This window comes from Pelophylax lessonae (genome assembly GCF_965119305.1).
Source record: "Pelophylax lessonae genome assembly, chromosome: 9".
In the NCBI taxonomy this organism is placed as follows: Eukaryota; Metazoa; Chordata; class Amphibia; order Anura; family Ranidae; genus Pelophylax; species Pelophylax lessonae.
The window spans coordinates 91240367-91264430 of record NC_138776.1 but is presented as its reverse complement, the minus strand read 5'-3'; the positions used below and the strand labels follow the sequence as shown (position 1 = coordinate 91264430).

The following is a 24064-nucleotide window of genomic DNA, read 5'->3' as shown; positions in this document are numbered from 1 at the left end:
ACACGTACCAACACAGACTATCCCCCAATTTAACTGATCCCCAAAGGTTTTTGATTAAATAGCGGAATAGAAAATATGATCCAAAAAAAGTGTATGTATATCACACGTACACAACCACACTAGGCCCCAATTACTATTGTTTGTACCCCTAAAAGGCTAGGAGTAGGGGGAGTATGGAACAGGCAGCACCCTCAAACCTTCAGAAGTATGAGATGAACCCCAACAACTTGGAAAGGTGGATCTCTCTCACACGTACCAACACAGACTATCCCCCAATTTAACTGATCCCCAAAGGTTTTTGATTAAATAGCGGAATAGAAAATATGATCCAAAAAAAGTGTATGTATATCACACGTACACAACCACACTAGGCCCCAATTACTATTGTTTGTACCCCTAAAAGGCTAGATGAGGAGTAGGGGGGGTATGGAACAGGCAGCACCCTCAAACCTTCAGAAGTATGAGATGAACCCCAACAACTTGGAAAGGTGGATCTCTCTCACACGTACCAACACAGACTATCCCCCAATTTAACTGATCCCCAAAGGTTTTTGATTAAATAGCGGAATAGAAAATATGATCCAAAAAAAGTGTATGTATATCACACGTACACAACCACACTAGGCCCCAATTACTATTGTTTGTACCCCTAAAAGGCTAGGAGTAGGGGGAGTATGGAACAGGCAGCACCCTCAAACCTTCAGAAGTATGAGATGAACCCCAACAACTTGGAAAGGTGGATCTCTCTCACACGTACCAACACAGACTATCCCCCAATTTAACTGATCCCCAAAGGTTTTTGATTAAATAGCGGAATAGAAAATATGATCCAAAAAAAGTGTATGTATATCACACGTACACAACCACACTAGGCCCCAATTACTATTGTTTGTACCCCTAAAAGGCTAGATGAGGAGTAGGGGGGGTATGGAACAGGCAGCACCCTCAAACCTTCAGAAGTATGAGATGAACCCCAACAACTTGGAAAGGTGGATCTCTCTCACACGTACCAACACAGACTATCCCCCAATTTAACTGATCCCCAAAGGTTTTTGATTAAATAGCGGAATAGAAAATATGATCCAAAAAAAGTGTATGTATATCACACGTACACAACCACACTAGGCCCCAATTACTATTGTTTGTACCCCTAAAAGGCTAGATGAGGAGTAGGGGGGGTATGGAACAGGCAGCACCCTCAAACCTTCAGAAGTATGAGATGAACCCCAAAAACTTGGAAAGGTGGATCTCTCTCACACGTACCAACACAGACTATCCCCCAATTTAACTGATCCCCAAAGGTTTTTGATTAAATAGCGGAATAGAAAATATGATCCAAAAAAAGTGTATGTATATCACACGTACACAACCACACTAGGCCCCAATTACTATTGTTTGTACCCCTAAAAGGCTAGGAGTAGGGGGAGTATGGAACAGGCAGCACCCTCAAACCTTCAGAAGTATGAGATGAACCCCAACAACTTGGAAAGGTGGATCTCTCTCACACGTACCAACACAGACTATCCCCCAATTTAACTGATCCCCAAAGGTTTTTGATTAAATAGCGGAATAGAAAATATGATCCAAAAAAAGTGTATGTATATCACACGTACACAACCACACTAGGCCCCAATTACTATTGTTTGTACCCCTAAAAGGCTAGATGAGGAGTAGGGGGAGTATGGAACAGGCAGCACCCTCAAATCTTCAGAAGTATGAGATTGTGTTCACTGTACCCCACAAAGATTGAGTTCACTGCACCCCACAATGATTGTGTTCACTGCACCCCACAAAGATTGTGTTCACTGCACCTCACAAAGATTGTGTTCACTGTACCCCCCAAAGATTGTGTTCACTGCACCCCACAAAGATTCTGTTCACTGTACCCCACAAAGATTGTGTTCACTGCACCCTAAAAGGATGTTGTTCACTGCACCCCACAAAGATTGTGTTCACTGCACCCTAAAAGGATGTTGTTCACTGCACCCCAAAAAGATTGTGTTCACTGTACCCCCCCAAAGATTGTGTTCACTGCACCCCACAAAGATTGTGTTCACTGCACCCCAAAAAGATTGTGTTCACTGTACCCCCCAAAGATTGTGTTCACTGCACCCCAAAAAGATTGTGTTCACTGTACCCCCCAAAGATTGTGTTCACTGCACCCCACAAAGATTCTGTTCACTGTACCCCACAAAGATTGTGTTCACTGCACCCCAAAAAGATTGTGTTCACTGTACCCCCCCAAAGATTGTGTTCACTGCACCCCACAAAGATTCTGTTCACTGCACCCCACAAAGGATTTTGTTCACTGCACCCCAAAAAGATTGTGTTCACTGCACCCCAAAAAGGATTTTGATCACTGCACCCCAAAAAGGATGTTGTTCACTGCACCCCAAAAATGATTTTGTTCACTCCACCCCAAAAAGATTGTGTTCACTGCACCCCACAAAGATTGTGTTCACTGCACCCCAAAAAGATTGTGTTCACTGTACCCCCCAAAGATTGTGTTCACTGCACCCCACAAAGATTCTGTTCACTGTACCCCACAAAGATTGTGTTCACTGCACCCCAAAAAGATTGTGTTCACTGCACCCCAAAAAGGATGTTGTTCACTGCACCCCAAAAAGGATGTTGTTCACTCCACCCCAAAAAGATTGTGTTCACTGCACCCCACAAAGATTGTGTTCACTGCACCCCAAAAAGATTGTGTTCACTGCACCCCAAAAATGATTTTGTTCACTGCACCCCAAAAAGGATTTTGTTCACTGCACCCCAAAAAGGATGTTGTTCACTCCACCCCAAAAAGATTGTGTTCACTGCACCCCAAAAAGATTGTGTTCACTGCACCCCACAAAGGATTTTGTTCACTGCACCCCAAAAAGATTGTGTTCACTGCACCCCAAAAAGGATGTTGTTCACTGCACCCCAAAAAGGATTTTGTTCACTGCACCCCAAAAAGATTGTGTTCACTGCACCCCACAAAGGATTTTGTTCACTGCACCCCACAAAGATTGTGTTCACTGCACACCAAAAAGGATTGTGTTCACTGCACCCCAAAAAGATTTTGTTCACTGCACCCCAAAAAGATTGTGTTCACTGCAGCCCAAAAAGATTGTGTTCACTGCAGCCCAAAAAGATTGTGTTCACTGCAGCCCAAAAAGATTGTGTTCACTGCAGCCCAAAAAGATTGTGTTCACTGCAGCTCACACACAGAAAAATGGATGTGGATCACTGACACCTGCCTATCTCCAATCCCACACCACACAGCAATATCGATTGTAGTTTGTAGAACACAGTTTCCCTAAAATTCAGCAGACTCTGTCCCTAACAGGATTGAGAAGAGATCGTAGATCAGGATTGAGTGCAGATTCACCCCACCCCCCACACAGCAATATCGATTGTAGTTTGTAGAAGACACTGACCCTATAATTCAGCAGACTCTATCCCTAAAATGCCTACAACTCGCCCTGCCTAAACACTCCGACCTGTCCCTCAATTCTATCCGGACACAAATGGTTTTTTCCTGCCTATCTTTCCCTAATCAGCAGCCAGCACATTGATGTGTGCTCTGTCCCTTAGCTAAGCAGCAGAATGACGCTGCTGCGGCGGCTGCCTCGAACTTATAAAGACTTGGTCACATGCTTCAGACGGCCAATCACAGCTACTAAGACATTTGCAGGCATGGCTGGGATGGCTTAAGGCACACCAGTTAAACGATTGTTGATTGGCTGTTGAAAGCCCGCCATGAAAAGAGCGCCAAAGCATGCAAAACCCGGAAATAAAACGACCGAACACGGATTTTTACCCGAACATACAGTAAAGTGTCCGTGTCCGTGTTCGGGTAAAAAAAATCCAATTATTCGGTACGAACACGAATAATACAGTCCGTGTTCGCTCAACACTAATCACCTGTAAACACTAGAGGAGGGTTTATTTTGGGCTCACGAGGTTGAGCAGCAGTAAGCTGTGAAATACGAGCTACCTGCTGTCTCAAAGTCTGATTTTCATTTTTCACTTCGGTAAGGGAAAGGATTAGTGCATCTACCTTTTGTGTTAGTTGTAACACATGAGTGGCTAATTCTGCTGAATCCATTTTTTTTTTCTGGTTCGTACAATCTGTAACGCTCCGGCGTTTGTTTAGTGAAATGGATATGCAGCTGCAGAATTTCCACTCAGTAGTCGTGCAGAGATGTGTTGAATCACCATATCCAACTCTCCAGACTCATCATTGTGGCCCAGCCTGCCTCAGCATGCAAATATACAGGCACTCAGTTAAGGTGTTCCTGGAGTGATAGGTTGTATACGATAGTATAGAGGTGATGTGCTGAAAGGACAGGCGTGAGTAGTGATAGCAATGATAGGCACTCAATAGTAATGTTCAGGAGTGTTAGCAGATGATGATAGATAGTATGCAGATAGGTTAGCAATCATGTACAAGTAACAGGTGGTAGGGGACAGCAGATGAAGTGTACAGGAATTGCTAACTCAGTGCAAGGATATAGATGGTAGTAGACTCAAGAGCTAGCAATCTATGTAACAGTGCAGATGATAAAAATAGTAATGCATAGATAGCAACAGTCTTTAGTATACAAGAGTAGATAGTGCAAGTTGATAGGAAGGAATCCCCTGCGGGGTACTTATCACTAGTTGGTTTTAGAGAGATGAGGGGTCCGGTAATGAGGAGAAGGATTGGTAGCGAGATACAGGATCCGTAGCGAGATACAGGAAATAGCTGGAGGCTTCGGCAGCGTCAGACAAGGCTGTGTAACAAGCGGTTTGTACGAACACCTTGTGAGTGAAAACCGGCGATTGAAATAGCCGCTCAGAGTGGCGCCTAGTGATGACGTCACGAGATTTAAAGGGACAGGTAGCTATATGCGGAAGAATTGGGCTGGAAGGGTACCGAAGGTACCAGAATCTTACACAATCACAAATCATACTTTCGCTTTTTAATACTTGGTTGCAAATCCTTTGCAGTAAATTACAGCCTGAAGTCTGGAATGCATAGACATCACCAGATGCTGGGTTTCATCCCTGGTGATGCTCTGCCAGGCCTCTACTGCAACTGTCTTCAGTTCCTGCTTGTTCTTGGGGCATTTTCCCTTCAGTTTTGTCTTCAGCAAGTGAAATGCATGCTCAATCGGATTCATGTCAGGTGATTGACTTGGCCATTGCATAACATTCCACTCCTTTCCCTTAAAAAAATTCTTTGGTTGCTTTCGTAGTATGCTTCGGGTCATTGTCCATCTGTACTGTGAAGCACCGTCCAATGAGTTCTGAAGCATTTGGCTGAATATGAGCAGATAATATTGCCCGAAACACTTCAGAATTCATCCTGCTACTTTTGTCAGCAGTCACATCATCAATAAATACAAGAGAACCAGTTCCATTGGCAGCCATACATGCCCACGCCATGACACTACCACCGCCATGCTTCACTGATGAGGTGGTATGCTTTGGATCATGAGCAGTTCCTTTCCTTCTCCATACTCTTCTCTTCCCATCACTCTGGTACAAGTTGATCTTGGTCTCACCTGTCCATAGGATGTTGTTCCAGAACTGTGAAGGCTTTTTAGATGTTGTTTGGCAAACTCTAATCTGGCCTTCCTGTTTTTGAGGCTCACCAATGGTTTACATCTTGTGGGGAACCCTCTGTATTCACTCTGGTGAAGTCTTCTCTTGATTGTTGACTTTGACACACATACACCTACCTCCTGGAGAGTGTTCTTGATCTGGCCAACTGTTGTGAAGGGTGTTTTCTTCACCAGGGAAAGAATTCTTCGGTCATTCACCACAGTTGTTTTCTGTGGTCTTCCGGGTCTTTTGGTGTTGCTGAGCTCACCGGTGTGTTCTTTCTTTTTAAGGATGTACCAAACAGTTGATTTGGCCACACCTAATGTTTTTGCTATCTCTCTGATGGGTTTGTTTTGTTTTTTTCAGCCTAATGATGGCTTGCTTCACTGATAGTGACAGCTGTTTGGATCTCATATTGAGAGTTGACAGCAACAGATTCCAAATGCAAATAGCACACTTGAAATGAACTCTGGACCTTTTATCTGCTGCTTGTAAATGGGATAATGAGGGAATAACACACACCTGGCCATGGTACAGCTGAGCAGCCAATTGCCCCATTATATTTGGTCCCTTAAAAAGTTGGAGGCACATATACAAACTGTCATAATTCCTACACCTTTCACCTGATTTGGATGTAAATACCCTCAAATTAAAACTGAAAGTCTGCAGTTAGAGCGAAAAAGATTTAGAATTGTGTTGATATCCCAATATTTATGGACCTGACTGTATGTACAACTAAAATGTTTCTTTAGTTTTGGATGAAGCAAGAAAGGGTTAGGACCCCAGTCAAATTCGTATTGCTAATAATAATAATAATAATGATGAAAAACATGTTGTGCTATCAATATTAAGTGCATAAGGTAAATCAAGTAAGAAATTCAAATATATTGAAAATTATAAATAAGAATGTAGAATGGCTGTGGATGTGGTAAACTTGGATTTTGAAAAAGCGTTTAGGGTAAAGTCTACAGGCTTGGAAAAAAATCAGTTTGTAAATGGATAGTAAATTGGCTAAAAGACAGAATTCAGAGAGTAGTGGTTAATGGTTCTTACTCTTAATGGTCTAGGGTTGTCAGTAGAGTACCACAAAGTCCAGTGTTGGGACCCTTACTTTTTAACCTGCTCCCATCCGCGCTACAGCCTATATACGGCTGCAGCGCGGACTTGAATTTTCGGGAGGCCGTTTTTAAATGGCCTCCCAGTGACACGCCCCCCGCACGCTCCCGCGAGCGCGCATCGGGGAGAATCTGTGCCGGCCGTGTCCCTTGGACACGGCCGATCACAGATCGTGGTGAATGGCCAATCACAGCGGCCATTCACCACGTGATCAAGCCGTCCAATGAGATATGATCTCATATGTAAACATATGAGATCATCTCTCATCGCCGGCGCTGCTTCCTCACACAGAGCCTGCAGTGTGAGGAAGGAGAGGGAGCCGTTAGCCGCCGGGGACACACAGGAATGTAATCAGGGCACTGATCACCAGTGCCCTGATTACTAAAGGTAAAAAAACACACACAGTGCCCGCCATCAGTGCCCAAAGTGCCCGCCATCAGTGCCCCCCATCAATGCCCACAATCAGTGCCCATAGTGCTGCTAGTCAGTGCCCATCAGTGCCTGCTCATCTAGGCACTGATGAGCACTGACTGGCAGCACTATGGGCACTGATTGTGGCACTGATGGTGCTGCCCATCAGTGCTCATCAGTGCCGCCCATCAGTGCTCATCAGTGCCACCCGTCAGTGTCCATCAGTGCCATCCGCCAGTGCCCATCAGTGCCGCCTATCAGTGCCCATCAGTGCCGCCTCTCAGTGCCCAGCAGTGCCACCTCTCAGTGCCACCTCTCAGTGCCCAGCAGTGCCGCCTATCAGTGCTCATCAGTGCCGCCTATCAGTGCCGCCTATCAGTGCCGCCTATCAATGCCGCCTATCAGTGCCGCCTATCAGTGCTCATCAGTGCGGCATATTAGTACCTCCTCATCAGTGCCCATAAGTGCCACCTCATCAGTGCCCATAAGTGCCACCTCATCAGTGCCCATAAGTGCCACCTCATCAGTGCCCATCAGTGCAGCCTATCAGTGCCCATCAGTGCCGCCTCATCAGCGCACATCAGTGAAGGAGAAAAATTTATTTTCAAAATTTACTCGCAGAAAATAAGAAAAACTTTTTTTTTTTTTTCAAAATTTTCTGTCTTTATTCTTTTTTTTTGTAAAAAATTAAAAACCCAGAGATGATTAAATACCACCAAAAGAAAGCTCTATTTGTGTGAAAAAAATTATAAAAATTTCATATGGGTACAGTGTAGCATGACCGCGCAATTGTCAGTCAAAGTGTGACAGCGCTGAAAGCTGAAAATTGGCCTGGATGGGAAGGGTGTTTAAGTGCACAGTAGGCAAGTGGTTAATATATTTACAGTATAAATAATATAGGGTCTGGGATTAAAAGTACAATTTCAGTGTTTGCAGATGACACCAAGCTATGCAATGGAATAACATCCTGACAGGATGTCTCCAACTTACAAGCTGACCTCAATGCACTGTTTATAGGGCAACTGTGTGGCAAATGAGGTTTAATGTTGATAAATGTAAAGTTATGCACTTGGGGGCTAAGAATATGCATGCATCATACATACTAGGGGGAGTAGAACTGGGGGATGCTATGGTGGAGAAGAATCTGCGAGTTTTGGTAGATCATAAGCGTAATAGTAGCATGCAATTCCAAGTTATGGTTTCCAAAGCGAGCAAAGTCCTTTCTTGTATTAAGAGAGGTATGGACTCCAGAGAGAGAGAGAGCAAACTGATAAGAGGAATGAAGAAGCTCAGCTATGAAGAAAGATTATAGGAACTGAATTTATTCTTTCCTAAGAAAATATTAAGGGGGGATATGATCAACATGCACAAATACATAAAGGGTCCATATAGTGTACTCGGTATTGAGTTATTCACTTTATGGTCTTTACAGAGGACAAGGGGGCACTCTTTACGTCTGGAGGAAAGAGATTTCATCAACAAATACGGAAAGGTTTCTTCTCAGTAAGAGCTGTGAAAATGTGGAATAGGCTCTATCAAAAGCTGGTTCTGGCCAGCTCAGTAGATTACTTTAAAAGGCCTGGGTTCTTTCCTAAATGTACATAATTTAACTGGATACTAGAGTGTGAGGGGCTTGCGCTTAGGAAACCTCGGTTCGGTGAATATAAATAAATTAATAACTAAGTAATAAATCAATAAATTAAATACATAAGCTGCTGCTAGGTAGAAAAGGTGACACCTTTCAAACAATACTGAAAAACTAAGTACCTGCGCTGCTTAAACCGAAACCATAAACATAAATATCAGTTGTGCTAATAGATAAATAACATCATAAAGTGCTTGTGCGAATAACTGTGCAACTGTGTATATAAATATAGTAAATATAACAGCATAAATATTATAAATAAACTCATATGTGTAACATATCATATATCAAAAGTATTTTTAAATATAAAGTTCATAACAATAAATATCTTCCAAACTGAATAAAGTGCAAGTCTCTTGTGCTATTATAAGTGCTTCGTGCTCAAGGTATATGGATAAAGTGTCGGTGCTCAGTCCTTGTGAGTTAGTGCTCCCCTCTCGGTCCCACACTCACCAGAAGCAGAGAGTAATATCGCCTTAAAAACTGGTTGTATAAGGTAACCGCCTCTTATGGATCACCAACAGATATAAGCTGTAGATCTCCTGTGCCTCTATATCCAGGTAAATATCCAGGTGATGCTCCCCAGTGTCATGAAAAGAAAAGGGCCATCATCGTGCAGTATATTCTAAAAGATTTATTTATCACGCAATAAAAAGATACACTTACAAAACAAAAAGAATCAATCCGCCTTTAGCAAACCCACGGGACGCCAAACGAATGGCCGTGCGTTCCACCCGTGTAACCGGAAGCCGGAAACCGGAAGAGGTTGCAGCCGGAAATGACGTACTACGTGTCCGAACACGTAGTACGTCATTTCCGGCTGCAACCTCTTCCGGTTTCCGGCTTCCGGTTACACGGGTGGAACGCACGGCCATTCGTTTGGCGTCCCGTGGGTTTGCTAAAGGCGGATTGATTCTTTTTGTTTTGTAAGTGTATCTTTTTATTGCGTGATAAATAAATCTTTTAGAATATACTGCACGATGATGGCCCTTTTCTTTTCATGACACTGGGGAGCATCACCTGGATATTTACCTGGATATAGAGGCACAGGAGATCTACAGCTTATATCTGTTGGTGATCCATAAGAGGCGGTTACCTTATACAACCAGTTTTTAAGGCGATATTACTCTCTGCTTCTGGTGAGTGTGGGACCGAGAGGGGAGCACTAACTCACAAGGACTGAGCACCGACACTTTATCCATATACCTTGAGCACGAAGCACTTATAATAGCACAAGAGACTTGCACTTTATTCAGTTTGGAAGATATTTATTGTTATGAACTTTATATTTAAAAATACTTTTGATATATGATATGTTACACATATGAGTTTATTTATAATATTTATGCTGTTATATTTACTATATTTATATACACAGTTGCACAGTTATTCGCACAAGCACTTTATGATGTTATTTATCTATTAGCACAACTGATATTTATGTTAACTGGATACTAACATTCATAGATAAAGTTGATCCAGGGAATATCCGATCGCCTCTCTGGGATCAGGAAGGATTTTTTTCCCTGCTGTAGCAAATTGGATCATGCTTTGCTGGTTATTTTTTTGTCTTCCTCTGCATCAACTGTGGGTATAGGATTGTGTGATTATGGAATTGTATGTTTGTTTTTTTTTTTCTTATTGGTTGAACTGGATATACTTTTTTTTTTTAAACCTGACTAACTGTGTTATAAAACAATTATAAATAATCCAGTAAAGTTTATCAGAAAAAAAAAGAGAAGTGCTCTCGTGCAAAAATTTAATTTAAAATAGTGTGTCATAACAAAACATTATCCCTTGATAATGTTTTTTTAACTAAACTAGTCGGGAGGAGCTACAGCTTTATCACACCCGCTGGGGTGTCTGCATATGATTGATTGTTTTATATGCAATTTTTCTCATGCCTTCTTGTAAGTAGTTTTAACCTTCATTAAAAAGCCTGGATTTTAAATTACTACACTATGGGTTCCTCCTTTGTCTCTCCCTTTTGCTGAGCCCACTGTTGAACATCCTGCTCGTATGGTAACTCATCCTGGAATCCTAGCTCCTGATGTCCATCCATACCATGGGGATACTGGGATAAAGTGCAGCCAGACCCCAATCTTGGGGTAAGGGTTGCTGAGCCCACTGTTGAACATCCTGGTTGTATGTTAACCCATCCTGGAATCTTGGCCCCTGATATCAATCTATTCCATGGGTATACTGAGAAAAGGTGCAACTAGACCCCCATCTTGGGGTCAGAGTAGCTGGTAAGTGGCTTTAGAGTTGGGTGTGCGCCTTTGGGTGTGAAGATTTTGCTATCCACACCGAAATATGGAATTTTGTTGATACACAAGTATAAATTAATTTTTTGCACAAGAGGACTTTTCTTCTTTTTTTCTGATGGACTTTATTGGATTATTTATGATTTTTTTTTTTTCAAATATATGGATTTCTTACTCGATTTAATTTATGTACTCTATATTGATAGCACAACTCATGTTTCATTATTATTGATATGTATAATGTTTATGGAGACATTTTGTGAGTGCAGCTGTCACTGAGAAATTATCCTTTTTCATTATTTGGTGACACTTTTTTTCCACAACTTTTTTTCTATCTCTAACCCAGCTGGGTAGATTCATACTCATTATGCAGTATGTCCTAGTGACTATTGATACCAAGACAAGAAGTGATGTGAAATCCAAGATTTTAGAACTGTCATCTAATCAACAGATGATGATGCATTTTTCAATGGTTCATCTGCTCTGGTGACAGGTGAAAGGGGGGGGGGGAATTCTGCTCACTTTGTAGAGATTTCCTTTCACTTCCTGTTGCTTCTCTGGGGCAGAAAGAAATTAAATGCCCCTAATGGCACAGCAAAAATAAACTGATAGGGGTTTTAACCATTCATTATTCTAGCCAGAACTACTTTACCCTAATGACTCTATTGAATGCATGTTCCAAATAGTACAATTTTGGCAAATGTTTCTGATTTGGCCAAAATTTTGGCTAATTATAAACTCTCAATGTGTTCATCACTAGTCTTGACTTAACAGCCAAGGTTCTGCTGTAGGATGATTTTCAACGCATCTGTTTTTAAAGCAAATTCTCTTTATATTCATTTTGTGAATTCACAGTATGGTGTACCCTTGCCCCCACTTCTTTCACAATGGATGGCTCATAAAAAAACAGCCCTTCAGAAATGGGAACAAGATCAGAACTCTTGCTGCCATATGATGGAAACTGGAGGACCTTATGCTCACAAACAGTGGTATATACATTGTGTGAGGCTCAAACCCTGTCGCACTTTATCTAAAGTAACAAAAAAAAATGCACTGTCATATTTTTTTAACATCCCTGAGCTTAGTTTTGCTTTTTAGTGCAAATGATTGTTTTCTATAATTTATTCTTACATATTAAATCTAAATTGCACTATCTGATGTTACATTTAGAGATTAAATTAAAAATTTAAATGTATATTTTTGATTTAATCGTGTTACTGATTTAGCAACAAGCTTCTTATTCATTTAGCTAACATACCTGTAAAATAAAATGCCAGATGCAAATGAAAATTCATAAAGAAGAAACTGTGTTACAAAAATAAAATGTTTCACATGAGCAGTCTTTTAGGAAATTGAAAAGCTATTGTAGTGAACCTGTTGGTGTGAATTAATAATTACATCAATTTGCCATTTGGTTTGGATATGCTTACTATACTCAGGCTTATTCATTAATATAATTTAATAGAAAAAGGTTAATGTGGTGCTTATTTCACCAAAAAACACAATCTTTACATCTCTATAACTATTAAAACAAAGAAAAAAGAATGAGAGGCTTTATGGAGTCAGAAAATGATTCATTTACCCGATTCACTAGAATTTAACTAAGTATTGCTTGGGTTTGCCACCTCCAAGGATGCCAATTCTGATTAGCAGGGGTAGCGACTTAACTTTTTCTGTAGCAACATAACCTAACTTTGGAGACTCTTTTGTAATGAGTTTCCAAGATTGTGCTTCATAAGACCTGGAGAAAGCCCAACACAAGCTGTGGTTCCGTTGTTACTAGACCATGTGAGTGCTGAACGTTACCTGGTTCCTGCCAAATCTATGGTGCCCAAAGAGGAGCTGTGGGAATCCTGAGAGTAGGATAATGCTACAGAGAGTCATATAAGGCTTTCTGCAAGGTGGACTTGTAAAAGCTTCCCTCTCTTAATGTGTTAGTACAAGGCATGTGCTGACATTATTTTATTAATACTTTAAAATGTGGTTAACAGAGAGAAGTCAACCTGTGCACCAGATTGGCAGAATGTCCAGTTTTTGCAGATATCTACTACCAGTATCATTCCCACTTAGGTTCAGACCTCAGTTAGCATAAATGGGTCTACTTTTTTATTATTTGTTAGATATTTGCCTGCAAATGTATCTGCAAATGTATCCACAGAAATGTGGCTGTCTGGGGTACAGCCATGCTTTAAGTGGTGAGAAGCAGGTCCATCATCGTGGCTCATTCTTCTAAAGGGCCATACACACTATAAGATTTTCTGAAGACTTTTTCCTTCAGACTTACCAAAACCATATAATATGAGGTCAAACCTAGACACTTTCAATTTGTATGCAGTCAGGCAGGCCCTTGCACTACATAGAAAAGGTAAATCTGAAGGAAATCTAACCACAAAAGTTGGATAGTGTGTATCCAGCTTAACTCTTTTCCTTATGTTTCCTTGTTGCTGATTTTATTCTGTGTGCTTTCTGTTTTTTTCCAAGGATCTTTTTGTTTCTTTAGTTTCTCCTGCTGGGTCCTTCTTCCAGATTCTCAACTTTTTCCATATATGCACATATTGCATTTTTGTCCCTTCTTGGACGAGTAGTGTTAAAAGCACTCACACATCAATGGTCATTACCATGTGCCCTTTGCTTGTCACCTTTTAATGGATGACTTATTCTCCTCTCAAGGTGCTCATCATCACACGCTGTTGAGCGTAAGTAGGTGACTCCGTGCTGTTTCCCAGACTGAACTTTATAACTGACCTAGCTTGTCCTGACATGCTTAAGTATCACCTATCCTAACCTGACTATATGTTTGCTTCCCACTCTTATTTTAACCCTTGGTGTTGGCTACCCCTGGCAATATCTCATATACTTTCAAATATGCTCCTGTCGTCCTATACCTTGGCAGCATCTACTCTGATGGCTTTGACCTGTCCTAGCTTGTAATTATTTGATGTTCTACCTAAGGTCTGAATTGCTGTTTTACCCTCTAGATATAGCTTGCACATGTGGTGCTGCAACCTCGATAACTAGGCTGTATAACAGAATGCATACATGCTTGGGAATGCAGTGCATTCACATAAAGCAATCTTGAAATGTAGCTAATAAAACTGAGCTCCCGTGTTCCAGGCAGATATTGCTTATTACTAGTGTTGGGAGCATGGTTCGGGCCGAGCATGAGTTCGGCCCAAACATTGGCTGTTCACCCGAATTTTTGGGGCATTCGACCATTTGTTCGGTCCTTTGAAGCCTCACAATGCAGTGTGCGCTGCACACTGCATTGGAAGCCCTGATTGGCTGAAGCAATGCAGGTTTTGCCCAATCAAGGCACCTAGCACAGTCAGGGCCATGATTAGACACAGTAATGATGACTCTCTTGAATCATGGCTGATTGCTCATAGTACCACCCCACAATATAAATGGTTCCTTCCCAGACAAAAACACACGTCTGTCCACAGTCCCTGATGCTGATGTCCACGATTAAGTGTTTTCTGGATCTGGAATATCTGCAAGACTGTCTACACTGCCTAGGTTTTTGGGTGTTGATTTTATCTGGAAGACATTTTTTGCATAGGTTTCATGGGCACAATCATGGGCACCATCAACAGTGCACTTAATTGTATCATCATAAAAACTGGCTCCCCAAGCCGTTGTTTATAAAATAAAGAAAGCTTGCAGGGAAAATGTCTTTTTTTTTGGCTTTATAAATGTCATTTTTGCTGCAGCAGGTTCTAAACAGGGTACTGATGCACCACTATAAAGGGCAGACAAGGGGGACCCCCCAGGCACTATGTTTAAAGGAATTTTTCATTTTTATGGTTTCACTTTAAGCATCAGTAAATCACTGTTCATTTAAAGATTATGTTTTTACAAACTTTTTTTCCATTTATACATGTCTTCCAGGGCAGTACTCGGACCCCAGTACCCATTGTATGCCAATTAATTTGCATATATGCCTTCAAAATTGGCACTTTTGATTTTGTGTTGTTCGGCTCCAACTTTTTGCATTGTTTGAAAGTTCTGAACCAGACCAAACCGAACCAGGGAGTGTTCGGCCCATCTCTGCTTATTACATAAAATCAAGAATCATAGAATTATTACAAGAGTCTATGTGTAAAGGATTATTTGAAAGCTGAATCTTAATTGGAAAAAAAGATGTAGCCTGTCTAGAGAAAGAGTTTATTGCACCTCCGCACAAATCATGTCTTGTAAGATTACTGATGAACTGTTAGACTAGACAGTACATTGAAAATCGATAAATTAGGCTAATATTTATGCCATATGAGACAAGTGAGATTTGCTTTAATGATTTATGGTTCTTTGTAGTGACCTGTCTAACAACAGGATTGGATGTCTGTCATCTGACATGTTCTCAGGACTTCACAACCTGCAAAAACTGTAAGTGTTCTTGTATTGTGATTTTCTACTTATTCATCGTGTTTCACCATAATGGTATATACTTAGAAATACATATCATGTAACTAGTGTTAAACATGCCAGATAAAAAGTACCATAGAGATGCTGTAAAACCTATAACATAAAGAAAATGTCTGGTCTTTCTCTTAGTGCTGCAGTGTGTAATTGTAAAAATTGGTATTTCAAGAAAAGTACTTCTCGACCTTTTCCCCATCATTAGCTGAGCAGGTGAAACACTTAAAGTGAGGTTTGTGTATTCAATAGATGGAAGATCACTAAGTGTGCATTTACACTTGTGACTAAATCTCTAATATTTGAGCCCGGGGTGGCCCTGTTGGCACCATCTAATTTAACAAAAAGTCAATAATCGACTGAGCTGGGTGGAAAATTCTTGTCTGAACAGTGACTTCATCCTTTCAGATTCAGTTACTGTTCGAATGGTCAGGTTCAGACCCTGGAGATTCCTCTGTCAATGCTGTTTAGCATGGACGGAGACATTTATTAATTTACTCTTTTTCAGTCCACTAAAAGTGTATGGTTAGCTTTAGCTAAAACCTTTGCAGTTGAAATCATTTCCATGCATTGTCCATTTAACTGAGGGTAATCAAAACGAGAGTTGAAATCCTCTTAAAAGTACGTTTGTCTCTGCTTGAGAAATGCATGATATGTGAAACTATCTCTCTTTGAATTCTGAGTTTTTTATAAAGACTTCCCCTTGGTAGTGACTGTGTAAAGCTGGCCATAGATGTGTCAAAATTCGGCCGGCTCAGCATGGACCAGCCACATTTAGATCTGTCTACATCTGTAACTGCTAGGGAGAACCTGATCTAACAATCAGCTTCTCTTGAATTGGGATATGGGAAAATTCTTGTTCAATCTGCACTTGTAACCAATCAGCTGCAGTGCTGATCAGTGTATTCTGACAGTGGAGGAGTCCTGCTGTCAGAATGCAATAGCGCAGTGGGGAGAATTCCCCCCATCCACCTCAATTGTGTGGATGGGGGAATCCGTTTGTTTTTTTTGTTTTTTTTTCGATCAACTAGCTTGACGATCAAAAATGATTTGTCTGTCTTTAGCTAGTAATTTGAGGACGTCTGGATAATTTGAAATGTGTTTAAGTTTCAACAAGTGTGTGTCATCTATGGCTTGCTTGATCCATGGTAGTTTAAGCATGTTGTATGTCTTAAACTTTGCTTTGACTGGAATGCTTTTTTTTTTTTTTTTACAGACTTTTTCCCTTTGATGCACCTGGATATACCAGGCCAAAAATTGTATTCTTAACCTTAAAGAGCAGTATGTGCCTGTTTGCCTCTCACATTGTGAGGAGGATCTATTGAGATTTATACAATTAAGCCCTGTCTGTGGCCAGATGAACGTTCCATCCGCTGCTGCTGCTGCCCTAGTTGTCCCCTATATTGGTATTAGTGCTCATATAGGTCTTTTGAGTATGGCTTAGTCCCATTTTTTTCTCTCTCTGCTTGTCCGATACTTGCCTGTGACTTTCAGAGGGCATGTGATGTACTGTATAATATACTGTTGCTTACTCTGAAATAAATGGACTTACCCTAAGGGCTGCCACTCATACCTATGTATATACTTTAATACATACCTTTTTGATATTGATAAATTATGGACCCTGGCCTTGCGTGTACATTTCCCTGTGTAGTATACTATACCTGGGACATTGGTTCCAGCGGACACCATTTGTAGCATTTCTATATCAACACCTTCTGCTGCTGAGGAAGCAAAATACACAAAACTTGTCTCTTGTGAAGGGGTGGCGGAACCCTCTACTATTTATAATAATTTGATTTAGGGTGCAGAATGCTACTATGATTTTACCTTGAATGTTTTTAAGCTCTTATTGTGTATCAATAAAGTTTTGTATTTTAACCTTATTCTGTTTGGTTATGCCCATAAAGTCCATGAACTGAGGTTCAATCATCTCTTTTTGGTATTATGTGCCTGTTTTGTATTTCACACCTGTGACCATTGGGTATTACAGTCCAATTCCAGGCATAAGTAGGCTATTGCCAACTGAATGAAGCAGTTGCCAAAATTCCTGTAGCTGTAGATGAACTTTTTATTTTGTTTTTCTTGAAAGGTCATCTTTTCTACAGCTTCTTACTTCTGCTAGAAGCATATTCTTCTTTGTTACTTCTTTCAGGGCCCATTTATATTTTTGTGGTGCACTAACAAGCATTATGCTGCAGCCAACGCAATAAAACCTACCAAAAATAAGATGCGCCACAACTTTCCAATGGAATGCCCTGTGGTGCATTGCTGTGCACTAAGTTGTTCAGCAACATATGTTGCCTTTTTGCGCTAAGGTGGCATTTAAAATGAACAGCACCACAATACATTAACCATGTTCTGTGGTAACACAAAATGTGATAGTGTAAATGGGACCTAAAGGTTTGAATCAGTGCAGCATGCTTTTGTTTGGTAGAAGGCTGTGGGTTAACTTCTTTATCATAAAAAATGAATCTCAATTATCTCTGCTTTCTGTGGGAAATTCTTAGAAAATTGTGTCTTCCATTACCAACAATTTTTTAGTATATGTCACAGTTGAGTCATATTTCTGTACCTGCAGAATCATTCTTGGGAATCTTGCAGACGCGTGTCACAGAATAGTTGGCACTGGCACTGTAGTATGGGTTGATTTTATTGTTGGAAACAGGATCACTATTTTTGTGTGCTCATACATTTGTTCAGAGCCTGATAATGCACTTGTTGCCCAAAACCAAGCAAAATATAGCTGTGTGCAACCTTGTAATATCTTCAAAACACAAATGAACATAGTCTCCTTTTTCTATTGGTCTCCACCATAGATATTCCTTTTAATACTGTACAAAATGAATCTTAATTAAACCCTTACGGTATTTTGTTCTAGAAGCCATGCACTGTTTTTCTTTTGCATCTTTACACATTGTTGGCATGTACAGGCTTGTTCAGTGGAGTCTGACAGACTTTTTTTTATATACAGGGTGCAGTATGTTTGCTTATTGCAGGTTCTTTACTTTGCAAATTTGCAGATTCTTTACTTTTTTACATGTTGCAAAGGCCTCTCTGGTGTACCAATAGCTTTAATGTTCCTTGTTAGGGAACTCTTTGATTGTGCAGACTGGCACAGCTCCATCTAATATTAGATTGGGGTCACCTTGCTGCTTTCTTTTTAAAGGAGGGCATTTCATCTCTAAGAATGACATCAAAAATGTTTCTGTACCAGGCATTTAGTGTTAACAAAACTTGGATCTCAATGTTTTTTTTTTCTGTTAACACATCTTTCACAGTGGGTGTTTATGGATTCTTATATACTCTGTTCCCAGAATTATAAAACTTCAAGGCTTCTTCAAAAGGTGTACAATAAAATGGCTGCTTCAGATATAGCACTTGTTTTTGTCCTGTAGCTTTCAATGATTTGGAAAAATGTTTCAAAGTCTTTTAGATATGCTTTTCCTATCTCTGAAAATGTCCTTTTTTAAAACTTTGCTGTCAACAGGCCATTTATAAACGACCTGGAACATAAGTGGAGAACACAAGCTCAGCAGCAGTCATGAGCTTGGTACCATTTTTTTTTTAGCCAGCTCCTGGATTTTTAGCAATAGTGATCTGAGTGGCATCACTTTCATGGTAATGTGCAGGTGTTGTGTGTTTGTGCACTAAAATTATTTTAGTGCATTTTTTCCTAAAAATATAAATTTGATAAACATTTGCTCGAATATCGTCATGTAAAAATTTGCAACAGCCACCAGTTCTTTCTACAGGATTTCTGCTTTCTGAAAACATTCTCTAGCCTATTATAAAAAATGTAAAAGATAGCTACTGTTGTTAAAGATTATATTACTCTTAGGTTGTTCACAGTTCTGTTGACCTTTGCTTGCTGGTGTCCCTAACATGAGTTTCTGTCACATTTGTCCTGTCTTCCTATAAAGTCTGCTTTATATCATTACAATTTTGCAGGATCCCTGAAGGATGTAGACAGTCAGGGCAGAACAAAACAGTGAAACTGTGGTTTGCTGATGGCTCTCTTACTGAAGGCTTTGCACCCTCAAAGATCACTGGAGGAACCACTGGAGTGAATTTTTCCCCAATTAAAAATAAAAAAAGATACTCCTATACTCCTGGATGACATCCCATTGGACGAAACATATCGGGTTGAATTACAGTGGTGACAGAATCATACCTGCTAGGGTCATGACTGTGCCAATTTATCTACTTGCCTGATTTTATCTGCCTTGTGTGGGTAGTATTCTTTTTTAATAAACTGGTGAAGTTTTATAAAACTACACTATGAGTTCCATCCTTATCTCTATTCTCTATATTCCCCTGAGCTTCTTCTGCGGAGTGTTCTGGGAACCCTTATTCTGTGTCCTGAAGTGTGCCATTCATCCATTCCAGCAGGTATCTCTCCTAAAAAGTGCAGCCATGCCTCCATATCTGAAGTCTTACCTGTTGGTAAGCAGTTTGTGAATTGGGTGGGCACCTGGTGGGTGTGGAGTGGCATACAATTATATAAGAAGATTGGGGCAATATGCACATTTACTTCAAAAATTTTCTTGCACTGTTTACTTTTTATTAGGACTGATTTTGTACCGTGGACTTTATTTAATATTTATTTATTTATTTGATCCTTTTTGATGAATTGATTTTCACATGGGGATTTATATGCAATATCCCTATGCTATGCTATTGGGTTGTATTATTAATGTATTAGCATTTTGTTTGACAGCGCAACACAATTATTTTGTTTAAAAATCGAAAAAAACATTAAAAATGTGATTTTGTATATTTAGGTTGTAAAAAATTGATTGGACATAGTTTCTTTGTCAGCAGTGTTTTTAAGTCTCAGTAACTCATCAAGGAAACCAGACTGACATTTTCCAGTACAGCCAGAGAAATAAAACCTAATGATTGATCACTATGGTCACGTCCCATATGCCTAGACATGGTAGTTTTAATGTACATGGCTTGAAACAAAATAGTAATAATAATAAAAGGAGATACACAATGGAGTTTAATTTGCTTTAATTATAAAAAAAATCAACAAAAAAAAAATCAACAAATCATTAAATTATCCCTTTAGATATTTCAGCAAGAACAGAAGGAGGCTTTATTTACTTCTCAGTGTTTGTTTGAATCCAGATTGTGGCATTTTGAGGCCAAGGGAATGTCTATAGTTGTATCTTTTATGGGTAGTAACATTCACCCTGTGTGTTAATGCCCCGAAGCTGCGCAATATGGCAGCAGTATTGAGAAAAACAAAGTACCTCTAAAATAACAACTATTGAGTGAGATCATGCTTTCCGATGCATGCTGCTGCTATTTTTCATGCTTCACGAGGTAGGAAAAATAAATGAAATTAAAAGTTAGCATTGAAGCTGTTATTGTTCCTGTTCTTCTTGAGATTTAAGGTTCTGTTCAAATCTGATTTTTATATAGAGCCCAGGAATAACAGCTGAACTGAACTCTGGCTGCTGTGGACAACAGTGACACATTTTTTAAATCTATGCAATAAGGGCTGAAATGCAATGTCTTTTTATTCCATCTATCAGATTTTCCCTTCTGTTTTCTAATTTTAAATTAATTCAAATAAAAGAAATAACAATAATAATTTGTTACTGTGAGGGGTACCTGAGTTCTTCAGAAAAATGTACATTTTATCCCTAGCATTCATCATGCTAGATGGACCTCATTAGCTAGACAGCCAGGTTATATTATATTTACACTTCTCTATGGAAACAAGGAGTACTTTGTAGATTACCATTTGAGGGAGCACACAAAGAAAGTGCCTTGTGTATGAGAGACTTTTCTATAGTAGTGCCCTGTGTGGGAGCCAGAGACTAGCTGTCACACTGGGCACTATTAAAAATCTATATATGAGTGACAAACTGTCCTATTGTTAATTCTGTCAAGTTAGAGTACCCCTTCCTGAGTAGGTTGTAGAGTCAAAGATCGTCCGGGCGATTGCCAGCATTTAACACACACACGATCATCACTGGCCATGCAGCGTTTTCAGGTGTTTCACCGATGTTCTGCAATACTTTACTATTTTTATTTTCGATGCTAGAACTAACTAAGCTTAAAACTGATCTTGCCCCCCTTCTAACTCCTATACTACTACAACTGCCCTGTAGAAGGAAGATGCATATACTTACCTATTCTCAGCAAACTCCGGTCTGGTCACATGATCTCCCCAGTGGCCAACTTTAGGGTTGAGGATTGGCACCGACAAAGAATGGAGTGCTTGGTCGGTGTCGTCATCCATAGGCTTACTATGGGGCACCTGTTGTTGGCTGTCCCTCCTCTCCCCTGAAGTCACTACTGGGAGCCAATCACATGGCCAGATTGGAGTAGCCTGAGCATAGGTAAGTATAAGCATCTTCCTTCTACAGGGTGAATAGGTGGTAGAAGTGGGGTGGGTGCAGTTTTAAGGTGGTTGTGAAGGCTTAAGGTTTTTCACGGTAATGCATTATATGCATTACCGTGAAAAACCTTTTGTGCTGCAGCTCCCCCCAGACCCCCCCCTTTTTCTTACCTGAGCCTGATCTGATCCAGCATTGTGCACAAGTGCAGCGGCTCTGGCTACTGTCCCTCTCCTCATTGGGCAGATAGATAGCACCAGGAGCCATTGGCTCCAGTTGCTGTCAATCAAAAGCTGTGACATGAGAGCGGGGGTGGCGAGGCTAAATCCTGCTGTCTGCGTTGATGGAAATAGCAGCGGGACTTGGAAGTGAGTCTGCACAGGTGCAACCATGGAAAGCAGCTTTCTCTGGAAGCACCTGATGAAGCGGAGGGGCCTGGAACACCGGCGGCGAACCTCAGAAGAAGAAGATCGGGGCTGCTCGGTGCAGAAGCATTGCACAGAGCAGATAAGTATGGACATGCTTGTTGTTTTTTTTTTCTTTGTAAATAAAAATGTTTACAACCACTTTAAGCTTATTTAGTCCCACCCTGGACTTCCACTTGCTTCAGGCACTCCTGTATAAACATTTATACATTGCAATTAGCTTCTACTTACAGCTGCAGCTAGCTACAATGTATCTTTGTTGGTTTACATTTTAACAAGCACTGAGCACACCTGTTGCAATTCAGCTAATGAGTGCTTAAATTGCAACACTATATTCACACCTATGTGTTTGCTGTGGCTTGCGTTTGTGTGGGAGCAGCAGCCCCTTTATTTAAATGGACTATTGTACCTGCGAGAAATGCCGGAAAAAGGTCCTCGAGCCTTTTTTTTTTTTTTTTAAACACAGCTGCTTTTATACTTGTGTTTGTCTTTGGGTTTATCCATACTCAATATCAAAAAAACTTTATGGGTGGGTGCAAGTCTGGAGGAGTGGTTGATCCTAGGCAGACTTCATTTGCATGTTATTTCCTGCATGTGATGCTGAACCTCCATGACCGAAAAAATTTAAATCCAGTGAATGAAAGGGGCAAACCAGGGACAGTATAACTGGAGAAAAAAAGAACTAGATGAAGCTGGATGTCCCCGAGCGAGGAGTTACTTAAGTTTCTAATGAACACTGTTAAAAGCTCTAAGTGTGCAGTGAGATCAAATTAAGCTTTTGTAGTACAGGAGAGCAGTCTGTACAACTGGGCAAGACTGAAGGTAAAGCTGGAGTTCAGCTTAAAATGTTGTTGTTTTTGTTCTAGAATTGTCTGGTTTAACTGCTTCCGAACCGCCCCACGCATATATACTGTGGCCCGTCAGCGTGAAATCAAGTACCTGTACGTGATTTCACTTTCTGAGTCTGGGGCACGCGCGCCTTCGGTACCCAGCTCCCGCTGTGATTGGACACAGTAGAAGCCAATCAGTGGGTCCGGGGGACCTGATGTCTGCTGGGACTGGTCGATCATTCCTGAGGCAGACAGTACGGCGGTCCGCCTATGTTAACCAAGCAGATCGCCATTCTGTGACAGGAGAAGACAGAGATCTTGTGTTTTTGCTAAGCAGGAACATGGATCTCTGTCTTCTTACAGTACAAGCACCCCCCACAGTTAGAAAACACTCCCAGGGAACACATTTAACCCTTTGAGTGCCCCTGATGTTAACCCCTTACCTTCCATGTCATTAGTGCAGTTATAGTGCATAATATTTAGCACTGATCACTGTATTAGTGTCACTGGTCCCCCAAAAAAGTCACTGATCGCTGCCATTACTAGTAAAAATAAATAAATAAATAAATAAAAACTCTAAAAAATATCCCAATGTTTGTAGACGCTATAACTTTTGTGCAAACTAATCAATATACTCTTATTGGGATTTTTTTTTACCAAAAATATGTAGCAGAATACATATTAGCGTAAATTAAAGAAGAAATTAGATTCTTTACATTTTTTGTTATTAGATGTGTTTTATAGCAGAAAGTAAAAAATATACCGTATTTTCCGGCGTATAAGACGACTTTTGAACCTCACAAAAAATCCCCCAAAAATTAAGGGGTCGTCTTATACGCCAAGTATAAAAATCCCAAAGGTAATTAAGTAAGTGTAATCTATGAAAGCCCTGGTTGTCTGTGCCTTATTCATCAGCAAGGTACCGTAAGTACTTTAAATGTATTCTCTTATAAATCTCCAAGGTATTGTAAGTAAAAATATTACCAGTAGATGTATAATCTTCTCAAGGTGCTGGCTGTGCGGAAATCCTGTA

At 40.4% G+C, this 24064-nt stretch overlaps 1 protein-coding gene across 1 annotated transcript in view; it reads left to right on the top strand.

The window, feature by feature from the left end:
* ADGRA1 (adhesion G protein-coupled receptor A1) overlaps nucleotides 1–24064 on the top strand; it is a 1278841-nt gene that overhangs the window by 220284 nt on the left and 1034493 nt on the right. Inside the window, exon 4 of the mRNA XM_082267510.1 lies at nucleotides 15322–15393. Coding sequence (XP_082123636.1) covers nucleotides 15322–15393 — 72 coding nt within the window. The remainder of the gene's footprint in view (nucleotides 1–15321; nucleotides 15394–24064) is intronic.